The sequence below is a fragment of the Camponotus vicinus genome, unplaced genomic scaffold, assembly GCF_025532165.1.
Source record: "Camponotus vicinus isolate PSW18456_S1 unplaced genomic scaffold, iyCamVici1.0 SCAF_3, whole genome shotgun sequence".
NCBI lineage: Eukaryota > Metazoa > Arthropoda > Insecta > Hymenoptera > Formicidae > Camponotus > Camponotus vicinus.
This window is the reverse complement of record NW_028141967.1, coordinates 23144381-23160623: the sequence shown is the minus strand read 5'-3', so window position 1 is coordinate 23160623 and position 16243 is coordinate 23144381. Positions and strand designations below refer to the sequence as shown.

The following is a 16243-nucleotide window of genomic DNA, read 5'->3' as shown; positions in this document are numbered from 1 at the left end:
AGAAATAAATATTATTAACTCACGCACGTAACGTTGCGTCGATCATTTCAAATCTTTTCCTCCGGCAGTTGACGAGAGTAAAACTTGCGAGTCAAACTTGAGAGATAGCGACGAGAAACAACCAAGGGAGAGTCCCGTCCATCCAAAGCTGCGTGTCGTGTTATCACTGGAATGTTAAAAGGCCATTTCCTCGGCCTTTTAAGTGGGATTTATTCGAATTAAAAGCACACAAAACCGCGTCGCACAATGTCCGACATGTTGCATCTGCGTCGCGCCTAAACTAACGCGACCGCCATCTGTGAACGAAAAGAATAATCATTAACGCGATAGTCGGTACGTTTGATAGAGAGAGGAATCTACATTATCGACACTTGTACCTTTTACCGTCGTTGCTTCTTACCACACTTTGGCGAGCGTAAAGTTGTCTATTCGGATCACAGATCTCATGGCACGAGAACAGCGTTGTTTAGACGAGCGACTTTTTTTCCGAAGCTGAGGAAAAAAGAAGTAGAATTATTTTTGAGGGCAAAAATTCATGACAAGTGTCTCTGGCGATTTAATTTCATTGTCGACTTGCCGAGCAAAATGAATGAAGCCAATGAATTGCCACCAGGAACAGCATCGCTACTCGAAGAGCTCGAAAGTATATATTTGATTAGTGTTTACGTGTTGTTTTATTTAGTTCTACCTCCTTTCTTCGTATTTTCTTACTACAATTATTTTTTTTCAATTGTTCTCCATGTGTTGTACAATTACTCATACTTTTTCTGTAAAATATGCAAATTAATTTATATCAAAATAAAAATTACTTAAATGATAATCACATATATATACAATAATCACATATATCATATAAATAATAATTTTACAAACTGCAATAAAACTATATTGAAAAAAACCAAGATTATAAAATTATGAAATTGTAACTTGAAGAATTTATATTCTTTATATTCTCAATCATAATTATATATTATCTTAATTTAATGATTTAGATTTTAAAATAAAACTTAAATTATAAAGCAGTTTTCTTAATACATTAAGCTATTAAGTAAAGAATCTATTCATATTGTTAAACAAATACTACTTTTCGATTGTACTACATTTACTTCTTATCCAGAAAAACTTATGGTTTTGTTGAGAGACGGCAGAACATTAATCGGATATCTTAAAAGTGTCGATCAATTTGCTAATATAGTACTTCAAAGTACCATTGAAAGAATTCATGTCGGTCAAGAGTATGGTGACATTCCAAGAGGTATTTTCATAGTGAGAGGAGAGAATGTTGTACTTTTAGGAGAAATAGTAAGCGTTTTGTGTGTAGAAAATATTTGTTATAATTTTGTTGTTACTTATACTTCTACATGATTCTTAATTAATACTTTTATATTACAGGATATAGAAAAGGAAAAAGTCCTACCCTTAAAAAAAGTGACGGTGGATGAAATTTTGGATGCTCAAAGACGTGAACAAGAATCAAAGCAAGAACAGAAAAAACGAATGAATAAAGCTTTGAAAGAGCGAGGTTTTTCATATATACCTGATTTAAGTCACGATGACATGTATTGACATAGTATAGTTATATTTTTCTTTTGTATCATCTCTAATTATTTCATGTTGATTAAATGTAACTACTACATGAGATTCCAGTATAATGAGTATAATATATTACTTTTTTATCGAATGTAATATAATTGCAAAACTTCTGAAAAATTTATCTCGGTTATCTTCTTTATATTTATAAAAATAAAAAAATTACAAAATCTAACTAAGATGTTACACGACCTTATATATAGTATAATCATATATTCGTTTTCAATATAATATATTGTTTTAATTATAATTATATAAATATCATATACGTCGCATCATGTAATTTAATTTTATTTATAAATAAAATTAATACATTCTGCGTGTGATGTGTAAAATGCACATAAAATTTTTATATATTTATAAATCTTATACATTTTAAATAAGATGCATAAGATTTATATTGTTAAAAAAATTAAATTTGATATCAAAATATATAGTTATATATTAAATCGATTAAAATTACAAAATAAAATAATTACATTTAAATAATTGTACATGATGTTTATATTTTTTTTTATCAGATTGTAAAAGAAATGAAATTCTTTTAATGTCTTTCTCTCCTGCATTATGAAATAAAAATACATGAAAAGAAAATTAAATTTTTTTTAAATGTCTTGCATTATATACATAATAATAGTAATAATTTAACTTGACACATAAATAGAATAAATAATTCATTTACTGTCAAACACTTAATTTATAGATGTATATTTGAAACTATATATAAAGTCGTATTAATAAACTTAAACTATAATGTGGCAATTGTCTTTCCTCTTCTCAAAGTATACAAAACATTGAAATGTATATTTATAATACTTAACGATATATATTAATAACGAGTCTTGTAATAAATTAAAATGATGTCTCTTGAAAGCTATCCTGCATTTTCACAGAATTCATTTCGTCCGATTCATTTCGCGGCCTATTTTTGAATTCTTCATTTGTTGTGCTTTTGATCGCATCTTTTCTCGCGGATCGTTTAGAATCGTTTCGTTGCAAGCTGGTCCCTCGTTTTCTCGGAGGAGAAGGTTCCTCTATTTTTTCAGTAGAATTATTCGTACTACCGGATGCTATGCCAGAAGTATCAGACTCTGGCTGATTACCATCCAAACAGCACAATAAACTATCGGACAATGTATCATTGTTTAAGATATTTAAGTCGGATTCTGATTGCTCGAAATCTCCTGTTCGCGACGTAAAACTAAGATCGACAGGACTGGCAGTTAAGACACTTCTCGACAACAAGTATTCTCTAAACGTGCTCGTTATAGACATCGAACTTTGTTGCGTACAAGCGCAACAATTCGCGACAGATTGAACACAATTGTGCTTCTCGAGAGTGTCTACTTTATTATTTTCTTTATTTTCGACATCCTTTATATGAGGCAGCATATTGTCCATGCTGTTGTATGTCTGAGATTCTTCCAAAATAGAAGCGCAATTTATTGTCCCAACCATATCTAGATTCGGTCCGCGTAAATTGCAGCTATTGTTGCCGGTGACGAGGTTGCAAAGATTCGAAGTTGAAACTATCATTACTGGTTTTCTGGAGCGCGGAGTCATCATGGTTTCCTATTACAAATTGCAGAATTAGTAATCTATTGTGAGAAGTGTAAACTTATGTATAATTTAAAATTTATATATTTATAATTTTAAAATTATTTTTAATTATATTACATATTATATTATTATATACATATATTTGTATAATTATTATATATATTAAACCCGATATTAATATATCGGGTTTCAAATATTTACGTACTTGCATGGCTTTTGTCATTTTCGTTGCACTTTGTGTAATTGGACTCATGCTTTTATCATTGTTAGTTATAGGAGTCAAGATATAATCGTTAGTGACCATGCTTCGTCGTAATAAACTCGACGGCGTTGACGTATGAACAGCATACACATTCCTGAATCTGTTCCTTACAATTGGGGACTGTAAATTGCATGCGTTTTCAATACGCGGCTCAACATTCAGAGTAGTTTCAGATGATTTTATACTCGATGTACAAGTTTTTTTAGGTGGAGTTTCTATGTTTGGTGTCGCAGTGAATGCAAGTATAGATTCTGAGTTTTGTGGAACTAATTCATCGTCATTCATTAACGAATTATCATTATTATAATTTACATCTTGAGTAGAACACACATTTGATGGTTCATCGAGTTGTCGTGTTAATTTATCAATATCAGATAGATTATTGTCACTAGTCATTACATTAATTTCTTGTAAACTTGTACTCCAGTTGAGTTCCACCACACTTAAGCTCTGTTTTGCATCGTGTTGCATATTTTTTTCATTCAATTCCTCTCTCGTGTTTATAGATTGATTACAGAGCTTCTTTTTTATTTTACAACTTGTTAAAGTCTCATTTTTAAAGCTATCTACACTACTACTCATGTGTTTAGCATGTAGAAGATCGTTATTAGTTGTATCACAGTTTTCCGTGCTAAATTCATCGTTTGATTTGCTAAGAAGCATTCTTGCCGGAAGCAACGAGTCTTCTAGTTTCTGTATGATACATGCAAATATTAGACAAGAGGAATAAACATGCTATTGTTAAAAAGACACAATAATAACGATAACAATATACATTAAAGAATTGCTTAGGCAAATACAGATTGTAAAGCAACTCACCGTTGATAATATATTCTCTTCGCTGCTCGATCGAGTGATATTGCATCCGATATTATTGTCAATGCACTTCTTGTGACCTAAGATCTTTTTTTGAAAAATATGTTTCTTGATGGAATCTCCGAGACTCTTGGTTTTGCAGTTCTTCACATGCCTAGGTGTACCTTGTCCATTTTCCTTGTTAAACTGTTTCACAAGTCGCCGTTTTTTGGCCGATTCCGGCATAGCTTGTATATGAGCATAGAGCTGAGCCAAAGCTGCCTGTGTATCTTGTGTAGAATTTGCTTTTGCTGTTAATTTACGATCGACAAAACTGAATACAGTGTGTGCTGTACCAGTTGTATCTGGTACCGACTCGTTCAACTGCAATTATAAATATTTTATCATCATATTGAATAAGACAACATGGTAAAGTATTACTTTAAATTTGAAATTTACATCGGTCTTTTTAGGGCTCAACAATTTTCTTTCTTGCTCCACCCAGTAGGCTCTTATATCTGTAGCCAATTTCGGTGGAATCTCGAATAATTCCGTACCTTTTCTAATCATAAATGCAACTAGACACGATAGATTCTGGGAATTGATATGTAAGGCTTCAGGTGACAATTTTCGTGGGCACAATAAATGTGGAGTAAAGAGAGTGGCCAATGTATCGCTATTCATTTTGTTACTATGCTCATAACTTGCTGTCTTATTTAATAAAATAAGAATAGCTTTTAACAAAATTCTATTAGGAGGTGGTAAAAGCAGCAGAAGTAGTTGTAAAGAACTCGATAATCTCGCATCATTTGTCTTTGCATCCAAACTGCATAATTCTGCAAATAATTTGTGTATAAATATAATACATGTAATGCATATAAGCAAAACAATATGTTCCTATATACCAGCTATCTGACAATGCGCTGGATAATGTAAATCTGTCAGAAGAGGCTCCGACAACTCTGCTAAAAATCCTTTTAACACAGAGGCACAATCGTGTACGCTAAATCGACCATCATCAAGATCTAAAGGTACACCTTGAGACATAGCTGTTTTTAAATCTTGTTGCCTGGTTAACTTCCCAGTACGTCGAAATATTCCCTCTTGTACAATATCTACAAGATGACATTTATGAGAAGAGAAATACATTTAAAAATCTATTGAATTCTTTATTATCTATACTTTCTTACTTTGTTCTTTAGACAAATAATCTATCAATTGGGTCACGTGACTTATACTATCCTCAGATAATGTAACACCTTCTGTACCCTTTTCTAAGTTCACCGAAGATTTAGGCTTCTTGGTGAAGTTCAGAAGACCCCATTTTTTCAGTCTCGCTTTCTCTGTAATACCATCGCTGCTAAAAAAAAAAAAAAAAATGTTATTAGAACGACATATTTGTAAATTACCACGATTAACGAGGCAATGGTCGAGCATTAAAACGATGAAACACGGGACGAAATACAAATTTAATTCTATTTATTAAAAGCTCGACGTTTCAACGGTACGTCAAAGTTGCGCGGATAGGAATCCGAAACGGAAATACAATCGAGAGATTCGGGGCATAACTTACTCCTCCGTATTAAGATCCAATTCGAAGGATAGGTGCATCTTTACGAGCGTGTGAAATTGTTCGGGATTGACCTTTCGCATTCTAAACGCCAGCTTCCCGTCCACCCCATCGTTGAAATCTGCCATCGTCGATTAATAGCGGCTCGTATTATGTATACAAAAATTTAAACACGCTCCTACATGTTGAATCGGACATCGGCAGTGATGCCACATTTCGGAAACCGCCAACAGTCACGACTCATGAGATATCTAGACGCGAATGCGTACTTCGAAAAGCGTCCCATCTAGGGATCTTCGAGCTGTCACTTTCTCTCTTTTCCTCTCAACATCCGAATGAATCTGCTGATTTTCTTCGTGTTTTGCAGAATTTTCCGCATCGTAAAATGAGATATTTACAAATGTGGGTCTATGGGTTTTCGAGAAAGAAAGCTCGAAACTAAAAAGTGCAAGAACAAGAGCGCAGAAGAACAGACTTCTCGTGCATCGCGTATAGTCGATGGCGTAGAAAGAAAAAAAAAAAGAAAAAATTACTACGCTTGCACAATATCGTGGCAATGGGAGACACCTGTGACCGCCGCGGGATGTCTGCAAACGTGGAAGGGATAACATGGCTACTGCCTGGTGACGTTCCGTTCGGCCGTCGCGGTATCAGATGCTCCGAAAAACATCTGGCGACAGTTTAGCTGCGTGCTGCCGATAGCGTTCCATCGTGAGAGGATATCACGCGAGGGGAAACATCGTCCGAAGACACAACCTCGTGCAACCATGATGAACATGTGGAAAGTGCGGGAGCTGATGGACAAGGCGTAAGTCGTTGGTCGAGGGTGCGCGATATAACCTTGCTTTGGGCTTTTTTTCCAGCGCATTCCGTCTCATTTCCCGCTCGCGATCCCTCGTCCCTCCTCGATCGCGCGATCGTGCAAACGTCAAAGATCGCGCTTCGTCCTGTTGTGGATAGTAAAATCTCGAGGAATATGTCACGCGCGATTCTTATCGCGGGAAGGAACGAGGGAGACACGCGGACAAGTTGGTCGATTACATCAATCGTTGGCGCGAGAGTGTGTAATCGCTTTCTTTATACCTCGTTGAGGAGTGGAGAGGAGAGGCGAGAGGGAGAGACTCGTAAAACTGGAACGGCGTGGATAATTTTATGGCGCGACCTTGAGGTTCGATAACGAGTAACACATAGGCGACGCAAAGTGATAAAAAGATCTCTCAAAAACAATCCTGTATTAATGATCTTAATGACAGACGGGGCGAGATTCTCTCTCTTTGAGGGAATCGCGTTTCAGGTGCGCGTGTATTTATCTTGTCGACGCTCCTATAAATATGTTTCGAAATATCTGTCCAACTTTCTCATGTCGCTTCAATTTTACGTTTCTTATACTTGTAATCTGTTGTGTTAATGTTTAACTAAGATTAAAGTTGAAGTGCTCGATCATCGTCGAATAAAAATCGTAAGAATTATACATAGTTATATAGTAATATACTGAAAAATTGTATCTCGAAAATTTCTGCGTCTCTTTTGATCGAATTATTTGCTCCTGATGTTTTGTTAATATTAAAAAGTCGAAAATTTAATTTTCTCCCAGAATCTTTATATTTGCAACTTGTTTTAATTTACTCTCTCTTTTATATTACGTCTCTCGTTTATATTAAATTATATTCTCCTATTATTTTGACGATTTGTCAAAAATGTCAAAAGACACGTGTCACGATCTCTTCTGTGTTCAAATATTATTATATATATTCTCCTGATGTCTATTATGCAGTAGAGAAGCTCAATCGCACGATACGTGATTCCAATCCGTATTGTTTGTATGCATGTATGTGTGTATATGTGTGTATGTGAATGTCCGTTTAGAATTACGAAGGTATTCGATTCGCCTACTCTTTCATTCTTCTTATCGGTTTTATTAGCTTCCGCGCTATTTAAAGATTGTTTTGACAGTTTGATTTCTTATTTCAATAAAATCATTAAAAATTAAATCACTATTGTATGATTAATTTGAATAACAATATTGAATAATTATTTTTGTAGATGAAATACTCTTTAAATTGACCAAAAACAAATGATTGAAATATGAAGTACTCTTTAAATTTGCCAAAAACAAATAATTGAAGTATGAGATACTCTTTAAATTTGTCACAAACGAGTGATTGAAATATGAAGCTTTATTGTGAGGAGACTTTTATTTTAAATATCTTTTATTAATAATAAAGTAGAATAAAATATATTTTTTTGTTTAAAGAAATATTAATTGAAATTATTAATGTGTGTCTGAAAATTCAACATTAAATATAATACATTCTATGATTATATCGTTGATTAATATTTATGATATTTTTGAAACAAAAATATCGTTAATCAATATTAATGATATTTTTTAAGTAAAAATATCGTCAATTAATATTTATAATACTTTGGAGACGAAAAAGTAATAATAATATTTAAATAATATTTTTGAAACGATAAATTAATTATAACTATTAATTTTATTTTTGTTTGAAAGGATTAAAAATGGAACTAGCCAATTAACACTCTTAATAAATTAATGTTAAATTTACGAGTTTTTAAAATAAAAATATCGTTAATTAATATTTATAATATTTTTTAGACGAAAAAGTAAAAATAATATTTAAATAATACTTTTGAAACGATAAATTAATTATAACTATTAATCTTATTTTTGTTTGAAAGGATTAAAAATGGAACTAGCCAATTAACACTCTTAATAAATTAATGTTAAATTTACGAGTTTTGAAATTATCAGCTGGATGCGTAATAAGTCACGTGAAATACACCGCAAAGCTATTTAATGACTTTAAGCTGTAATCATTTACGTAATTCACGGCTGTGTGCACTTTTGTTGCGGCATTATATACATGTATGTATGCGCAAATGTTTGTTTGTAGCTAAAAGTAAGATAAACGAGAAAGAGAAAGAAAAGCTATAGCGCGCGCTATACTTAATTGTTCCTCATAAATGTAATGATATTGATAATTGTGAGAACATTGTTAAGCAATTCTTTTCCACATCGTGTGATTCAGCTAAAAGTTTTGAACAAACGATATATATATATATATATCCTTTATAATAATTATCAAACGGCTTTATCAGGCTCTTTTACAGAAATAATTACTGTTGATTAATTCGCGTTGCACGATGAACGAATAGAAATATTATAGCACTTTATCTATGATCGTATATGTAACTCTGCATATTGCAAATTATGCGTGTAGAGTACATTGCAATATAAAATTGCATTTGTGTATAGAACCAACGTCGTAATGAATTACACGGAAACAGAGGCCAAAGTTCGGGAAGCAACCAATGATGACGCATGGGGTCCCACAGGTATCATTATCAATGATAATGTTTAGAGATATAACTTGAATTATATATAAAAATATAACTTGAAAAATAACTTGAGAAATTAATTATCTAATCGAATGCGTTGCTTGCGTTTGTTTAAGGAGCAATGATGCAAGAGCTAGCTCAAGCAACGTTCACGTACGAGCAATTTCCAGAGGTAATGTCCATGCTCTGGAAAAGGATGTTGCAAGAGAATAAACGAAATTGGCGACGAACGTACAAGGTATGATCGGTTTCCTTTACATTACATTATACAAGATTTTCATATGTAAGAGATCACAGTTCGCCTTAAAATAAATACTTTGCTATATAAAGATGCAGAGAGAGAAGAAGAAATTGGTATTATATATTATAAATTAGTAAATAAAATAATTATTCACAAATATGTATGTGAATAAACGCGCGTTTTACTATTTTATCAATACTAATTTCAATTCCTTTCTTTTACAGTCATTACTCCTTCTTAATTATTTAGTTCGTAATGGCTCGGAAAGGGTCGTCACGTCATCACGCGAACACATCTATGATCTCAGATCTTTAGAAAATTATACATGCATTGATGAGTTTGGAAAAGATCAAGGAATAAATATTCGACATAAAGTTAGGGAATTGATTGATTTTATTCAAGATGATGATAAACTTAGGGAAGAAAGGAAGAAAGCTAAGAAAAATAAAGATAAGTACGTCGGTTTATCGAGCGAAGCAATGGGAATGAGATTTGGGGGTGGTGACAGATGGATGGATAATCCTAAATGGAAATCCAGTGCAGAAACATACAACGACTGGGAACACAATCGTGGAAAAGGATTTGAAGATACAAATAACAGGTATGTATATCTAATGTTTGCAGCTTCTTGTTTAATAATTACTATTTGTTACGTCTTTATCTATTGTTAATATTTGAATATTTTTTTATAGCTTTATATTAAAAATTTAAGTTTTGAGATATATATGAAACAAGCAATCAAATATTTATTATTAATTTATTGATAATTTTATTTATTCTCACATTTTATATCTTTTTTTTTGTTTCATTAAACATATGTATTTTAAAACTGTCATTTTTATTTTATAGCGATGATGGTGAAAGAGAAGACTCGGACAATGATACGAGCCCAAAGAAAAGTGGTAGAGAATATAGAGATACATTGGACAATATCAATCAAATTGGTAAAACTGCTCAAATATCTATTCCTTCTACAAATACATCTCCAGCGCGGACAACGAGATCTATTAAGAAAGTAGATCTTGGAGCAGCAGCAAATTATGGGAAAGAGCAATCTAATGTAAATTAATGAAAATTTCGCTTTGCTATTGCAAAATATAATTTTATAATTTTCTCTTTCAATCTTTTGCTCCGCAAATAATAATATTTCAATTATTATGTAATTACATTTCAATTTCTTTTTATTTACAGAATAGTATAGCAGTACAACAAAGTAATAATTTATCATCGCCAACAAATAAACAGAAGACCAAAAACGATATATTAAATGATATTTTTGAATCGCAAAGTGACAATAGCCGACTAGACGATGATGATTTCAACCCAAGAGCAAATGCTCAGTCTTTCGCTCAACCACAGAATGCAAATTTAGATTTCGGTGATTTTACTAGTGCATTTAATAATCCCGCGTCAGTTAAAACGAAGGATAGCAACGATGAGTTCGCCGATTTTACGTCTGCCTTTAGTAATGTCGCTATATCTAATCCCCCGAGTCAGCCACAAACACAAATCAATTTGATGGGTGTAGCAATACCAACTGTGAATAATTCTACGACGAATAATGCGAACATCGGTAATGCAATGTACACCAATACAATGCAAACAACAGGCACAATGACTGGAACCACTGTTATGCAAAATCCTAAAACCAACGATTTATTTGATTCTTTACCGCAAGGTCTGAATAATCAGATAACAAATAACAATACAGGTAGGATCATACATTTGCTACAAGTACTTTGAAATTTAATTTGACAGTTAAGATTTTCATATAAAACATGATTAATATGGAAACATTATTATTAATATGGAAAGATGATGTATTATATGTATTATTCTTTTTATATAGTGACTTCAAACACGGACCTTTTGTCGGATTTAGATAGTTTAAATACCCCATCCCTGAGGTTATCTGATGATCGAATAAACAATCCTAACAATACAAACATCTTCATGGAAATGAGTAACGCGCCTTCCAACACTGTCAATTACGCAGGTGATTGTATAGAATTAAAAAAACTTCTTTCATTTCATTTAATGATATTCTATAGTTACATATAACACATACATACACAATATTTACATAACATGATGATGAGATGCATTAAAACATTATTGGGATATTGGAATTTTGGGATTTCTAAACTATTCTAAACTTCACTAGTTATTCATTAACTCTCTATTTGTAAGAAATGAGAAATTTTAAATCGCTGCATGCGTTTTCATAAATGAAACCAGTGTGTGAAATATATATTCCCTAAATTTGATGCTAATATAATTCCCCCAAGATAGTCCTTTCCTTACAGCCTGTAAAAACGAAGAGAATGTGGCGTCGACTGAGAGTCTCTCGAATAACGCCGCCAATCAGTTATTGGAAGTATTATGTACCATGTGCAATATTAAAAGTTCCGTCGATTTGGAGAAAGTAAGATCGTCCATCTTGAACTATATCAGATTTTTACCAGGGCCTGTTACTGCTCAAAAATATAGCGGTCTTGATTCCAATGCAAAACTGGATACTGTATTATATGGAAGAATCTTGGAAGAGATAATCGATAAATTCGATCGTGATTGGCCGTTAAAAGATAAAAACTTGGATCCTTTGATCGAGAAATTGATAATCATCGATGGTGCAACGGTTTTCATGCTATGGGAGTCTTTGAGGGCTTTAACTACAGCTTTAAACGAAACCAAGGACGAAAGAAAAATTTGTGTTATTTCTGTACTACTGGAAAATCTGTTGAAAAGCGACGCGATATTTTCAGGAATAGTGGACGCATGTAGATACGAAGTGCAATCTTACATGCAAGAGGAAGAATTAGACCAGGCTTGGTCAAATATAACACAAATTTTGGTTTCCTTGCCCAATCGCGTGTCTAACAAATTGCAGTTTGACACATCTAAATCATACACACCGCAAGTTTACATGAAAACGCTCTGTTTTCACATATCTCGCGCGATATCTTTTGTCAATGATGGATTATGCAAATGTAACATTGAACCAAGAACAATTGCACTTTCATCTTTAATCAGCAAGATTGTAATTAGCTTAAAACCGGTTAATTTTATCTGCTTTGTTGATATTTTAGAGGAATGGTGTTTTGAAAATAAAAAGAACGAGCGACGTTTGATTGAAAATGTATTTCGCGAATTAAATTCGGCCGCCATCGAATATATTGCGACATTATTCTTAAAGCATTGCGATCCAAAGCTAGGTGTGCGTTCCGTCTTTGGAAATTTATTGATGGAACAGAATTGGAAATACATTTTAACGACGAAGATTCCTTTAATGCATTACTACGAAGACGAGAAGTTAATTGTAAACTTAATCTCCTATTTGTCATGCTTTTTAAATGAGAATATTTTATCGGAGTTACTGATCAAGCTCTTAGAAGTGTGGAGTGACGGCAGTATCTTGAATCATGCACCCGTGGAACAGCACGAGTACATTACAAAATTGATTATCTTATCTGTAAAAACATGTAAAGATCGCTTAAAACAAACTGAAAGAGATCAATGTCAGAAATTATTGCTTTCGGGAGTATCTGTTCATCTTGAGTGTACAAATATATCTTTAAGAGCGATGGGTATGATGACCGCCGAGATTTGTATAAATTCCTTATCTACCGCGGATGATGTACCAAAATTAAAATTCGATTACGACAACATGCCTATAAAAGTGTCGAAATTACTCGAGTCTCTAAAGAATCTAAATGCATCGACTGTAGATGCGAAAGAACAATACGAACGAAGCGACGAGTTGATTACCGAGAATATCATCTTTGATTCTTTGAGTAGTAGGAAGATTTACGAATTGGGTATCGAATGCGATATTTTACCCGATCTTGAGAAGAAATTAACGCATGAAAAAATTGAAGACAGTCCATGTACATTGAAAAATAATTCAATAAAAGACAATCCAACAAGAAAGAACGAAGCGGAGCAACCGGTGAAACAAGATAGCGAGAACGCTTCAGATCTGGATAGCGATGATGATTTAGTTCCTTACGATATGAATGACGATAAACCGTCCAAGAAAGAACGGCCGATGTATCTACGAGATGTGCGCGACAATTTAACGGACGAACGAACCATTTCCGATCCCGATATCTTCTCCGAATCCTTATCGGTCTGTGAAGAACTGATATTAGCACAGCTACCGAACGATGATGTATCCTTTGCTATAGAACTCTTGCAACTTCTCGTCACGTTGAAACAACATTGTTACGTCGAGAACTTCGAACTTGTGATTTTTAAATCTTGCGTAGCGATTGTGACCGTGTATCCGAAAGAATCCGCCGAGTTTCTGTGTAAAGAGTTTTACGAAGACATCGCGAAGTATTCGCTCAATCAGCGCTTACTGTTTTTGGATATATTAGCAGAATCTGCCAAGCAGTTATCAAAAATCCATATTGATGCAAGTAACGTCGAAGTTGATACGACAATTAAGGAGAAACGAATTCCGAGCCGCATATCGCTCTTTATGGATACAGAGGAACGTAAGAAACAAGTGTGGTATGAGGAAGATATCGACATTGATCTAAAAGCGTCCGAAGAACAATCTATAAACTGGCGGGAAATCGTCGACAAGAGAATTGCGTCGCGCACAAGACGATTTGCTCATAATAGCCTTTCCAAAGCTCCCAAAACATACATTAATCACTTTGGCAATGTGGTATCATCATTTTTCTATCCGCTTCTACACGGTTTTGGTCGTTACGATACCTACAAGTTAAAAGTCTTGAGGATTTATACAGATCAAGAGAACATATTACTGTTACGTTTCCTGAAAACATTATCCGCCATAATGTTAGCAGCACAAAATTGTCCATTGGCATCAAAGATGGGCAAAGAAATATTGGAACTTACCTGGACAATAAGGAATCACGAGGAAGCGACAGTGAGATTAGTTGTTACAGAAAATATCGGATCCGTGCTTATCGCGGTGCCAAAAGATGCTATCGTCGATGAATTGTTTGAATCCTTGATGGAAATAAGAGAATGGCTTATATTGTCGCAGAATGTCATCTATGGCGAACACGATGCAAACTGTAGAGCTTTAAATGCAAAAGTGTTGTCCTTCATCAACTTGATTATTGGGTCTGCTCTTCATAACGTATAGACTAGATTAGAGAGAATAATAGTCAATTATTACAATATTATCAGAAAGAATTCCTTATAATTCATTTTTACAGTATTATAGTATATATAGTAATCGTTAATTATAAATTTATTTATACATATATGTATGTGTTTATATATATATATTTCTTTTTTTAGAATTAATCTTAAATTACAATAAAAAGATTATATTATGTAAAATTGACAATTTAAAAAAAAGGTGTAATTAAAATGAAAATAAAGGCTTTATTATAGTGTGACTTTAAAAATTGATAATTTTATCAATATAATAATACACATATATCATTAACAATATTGAAAGAATTTAAATTCCATGAGGTAAAATGATCAATTTATTTACATAAATTTATTTTACATAAAATGTGATTATCATGATTATTTTCATTTATATTTGTCATATAATACATACATTATACTGAATTTTAATGCAATACATTTATTACATAATATACAAATTGTAATAGATGAATAAAATGAGACTATATTTTTTACTTGTATAACTTTTCATTAAAACACAAATTTTTATACAAAACACATGTATGAGTCTATAATTATAATGTATATATTAGGTACTTTTCATTTACATCAAAACTCAGATAAATCTCACTTCTGTCTTTCTTTAACATGAACATTGAAGAAAGACAGAAGTGAGATTTATCTGAGTTTTGATGTAAATGGAAAGCACCTATTATGAACTAAAATTAGTGTCATATTTAGGAACGATTGGATTGTCACCTGTTACAAATCTTCTTCCACCTACATCTACAAATATCAAAAATCAAACATCTAGCAATACATCCTCTACGCAAGTTGGCTCGACTTGGGCTAGTTCGGGATTGAATATCGATCTCGATAACATAATGGGTAGTAAAGCAAAACAAACTGGTCCAGCACCAACGATGAACCAATTGGCAAGCAATAGCCCGCAACACCAAATCAGGATAACACGTGAGTCGTTTTTTAATTCTGTTGCAAAAGGTTTATTATTTTTCTGTAGTTTTAATAAACTTGTTGACCTGTAATAAACAATATAATGTGGCATTTTTTAATAAATGATTTCTACTTTGCTATTAATCACTTCAATACTTGCATATAATAAATTAGCCATTGTAATTTGAATGTTGTCTCACTGATTTGATATACAAAAATGTGTGTGTTGAGAAATTATATGCTCATAGCACCAGGAATGGGATACGTATCACCAATGCAACCACTATCACAGAACCAACAGCAGCAGCCCAATGTGACGTTCTTTCCTGCATTCCAATAAAGGATTATCAGGATGAGATAAAATATCATAGCGCAATATATGTGTGCAAAGATTTTAATAAATCAAAATTTTATTTTGTTGTTAAATTACTTATTTTAATGTGGATTTGATTGAAAAGATAATTTTAAAATTTTCACTTAAGTTAATTCTTCTTTAAATTTATACAAAATTCAATATATTAGATGATTATATATAAAATATCTTGTTATGGCTTATAGAATCCTCAGCATATGATTTAAGAAATGTGTATTACTTACCTTAAAGAATTAACTCAATGCAAAAAGATAAAATAATTTAGAGAATTTACGTTAATTACTTATAATTCTGATTTGTATAAATGAAATAATTCAATATCATACAGGTTCTTAAAAATTAGAACTTGTATAAAAACGATATACATAGGCGATAAAAAGAAAAAAGATACATAAATACAAATGATATACAATAATA

The 16243-nt window shown here is 32.6% G+C and overlaps 3 protein-coding genes across 4 annotated transcripts; 2 read left to right on the top strand and 1 right to left on the bottom strand.

Annotated features, from left to right (window-relative positions):
- The first annotated feature begins 401 nt into the window (after nucleotides 1-401).
- On the top strand, nucleotides 402-1765 carry Lsm1 (U6 snRNA-associated Sm-like protein LSm1). The gene is made up of 3 exons (XM_083094130.1): nucleotides 402-643; nucleotides 1118-1302; nucleotides 1393-1765. Exons 1-3 carry the CDS (start codon nucleotides 586-588, stop codon nucleotides 1564-1566), a joined length of 417 nt encoding a protein of 138 aa, XP_082950256.1. The 5' UTR covers nucleotides 402-585; the 3' UTR covers nucleotides 1567-1765.
- Nucleotides 1766-2251: 486 nt separating this feature from the next.
- Nucleotides 2252-6827, bottom strand: LOC145968557 (uncharacterized). 2 transcript variants are annotated; one of them, XM_083094115.1, is made up of 7 exons: nucleotides 5781-6827; nucleotides 5398-5567; nucleotides 5113-5322; nucleotides 4667-5043; nucleotides 4232-4591; nucleotides 3356-4105; nucleotides 2252-3162 (listed from the first exon to the last, which is right to left on the bottom strand). In XM_083094115.1, the coding sequence occupies exons 1-7, from the start codon at nucleotides 5903-5905 to the stop codon at nucleotides 2443-2445; spliced, it is 2712 nt and encodes a 903-aa protein (XP_082950241.1). In that variant the 5' UTR covers nucleotides 5906-6827; the 3' UTR covers nucleotides 2252-2442. The 2 variants fall into 2 exon arrangements, with proteins under 2 accessions (XP_082950241.1, XP_082950242.1); XM_083094116.1 differs by having other exon boundaries at nucleotides 5398-5564.
- Nucleotides 6251-14827, top strand: Lqfr (clathrin interactor lqfR). The gene is made up of 8 exons (XM_083094112.1): nucleotides 6251-6585; nucleotides 9058-9137; nucleotides 9257-9378; nucleotides 9606-9982; nucleotides 10231-10441; nucleotides 10573-11092; nucleotides 11231-11377; nucleotides 11688-14827. The coding sequence occupies exons 1-8, from the start codon at nucleotides 6545-6547 to the stop codon at nucleotides 14501-14503; spliced, it is 4314 nt and encodes a 1437-aa protein (XP_082950238.1). The 5' UTR covers nucleotides 6251-6544; the 3' UTR covers nucleotides 14504-14827.
- Nucleotides 14828-16243: the final 1416 nt, after the last annotated feature.

What these genes read in the sequence shown, in the direction of transcription:
- Lsm1 (XM_083094130.1), top strand. Translation starts at nt 586, where the DNA reads ATGAATGAAGCCAATGAATTGCCACCAGGAACAGCATCGCTACTCGAA. An exon ending in GCTACTCGAAGAGCTCGAAA is followed by an intron (nt 644 to 1,117) that starts GTATATATTTGA and finishes CTTCTTATCCAG; the next exon opens with AAAAACTTATGGTTTTGTTG. An exon ending in TTGTACTTTTAGGAGAAATA is followed by an intron (nt 1,303 to 1,392) that starts GTAAGCGTTTTG and finishes TTTATATTACAG; the next exon opens with GATATAGAAAAGGAAAAAGT.
- LOC145968557 (XM_083094115.1), bottom strand. Translation starts at nt 5,905, where the DNA reads ATGGCAGATTTCAACGATGGGGTGGACGGGAAGCTGGCGTTTAGAATG. An exon ending in AAGAGAATATATTATCAACG is followed by an intron (nt 4,106 to 4,231) that starts GTGAGTTGCTTT and finishes TGTATCATACAG; the next exon opens with AAACTAGAAGACTCGTTGCT. An exon ending in AAATGACAAAAGCCATGCAA is followed by an intron (nt 3,163 to 3,355) that starts GTACGTAAATAT and finishes AATTTGTAATAG; the next exon opens with GAAACCATGATGACTCCGCG.
- Lqfr (XM_083094112.1), top strand. Translation starts at nt 6,545, where the DNA reads ATGATGAACATGTGGAAAGTGCGGGAGCTGATGGACAAGGC. An exon ending in TTTGAAGATACAAATAACAG is followed by an intron (nt 9,983 to 10,230) that starts GTATGTATATCT and finishes TTTATTTTATAG; the next exon opens with CGATGATGGTGAAAGAGAAG. An exon ending in GATAACAAATAACAATACAG is followed by an intron (nt 11,093 to 11,230) that starts GTAGGATCATAC and finishes CTTTTTATATAG; the next exon opens with TGACTTCAAACACGGACCTT.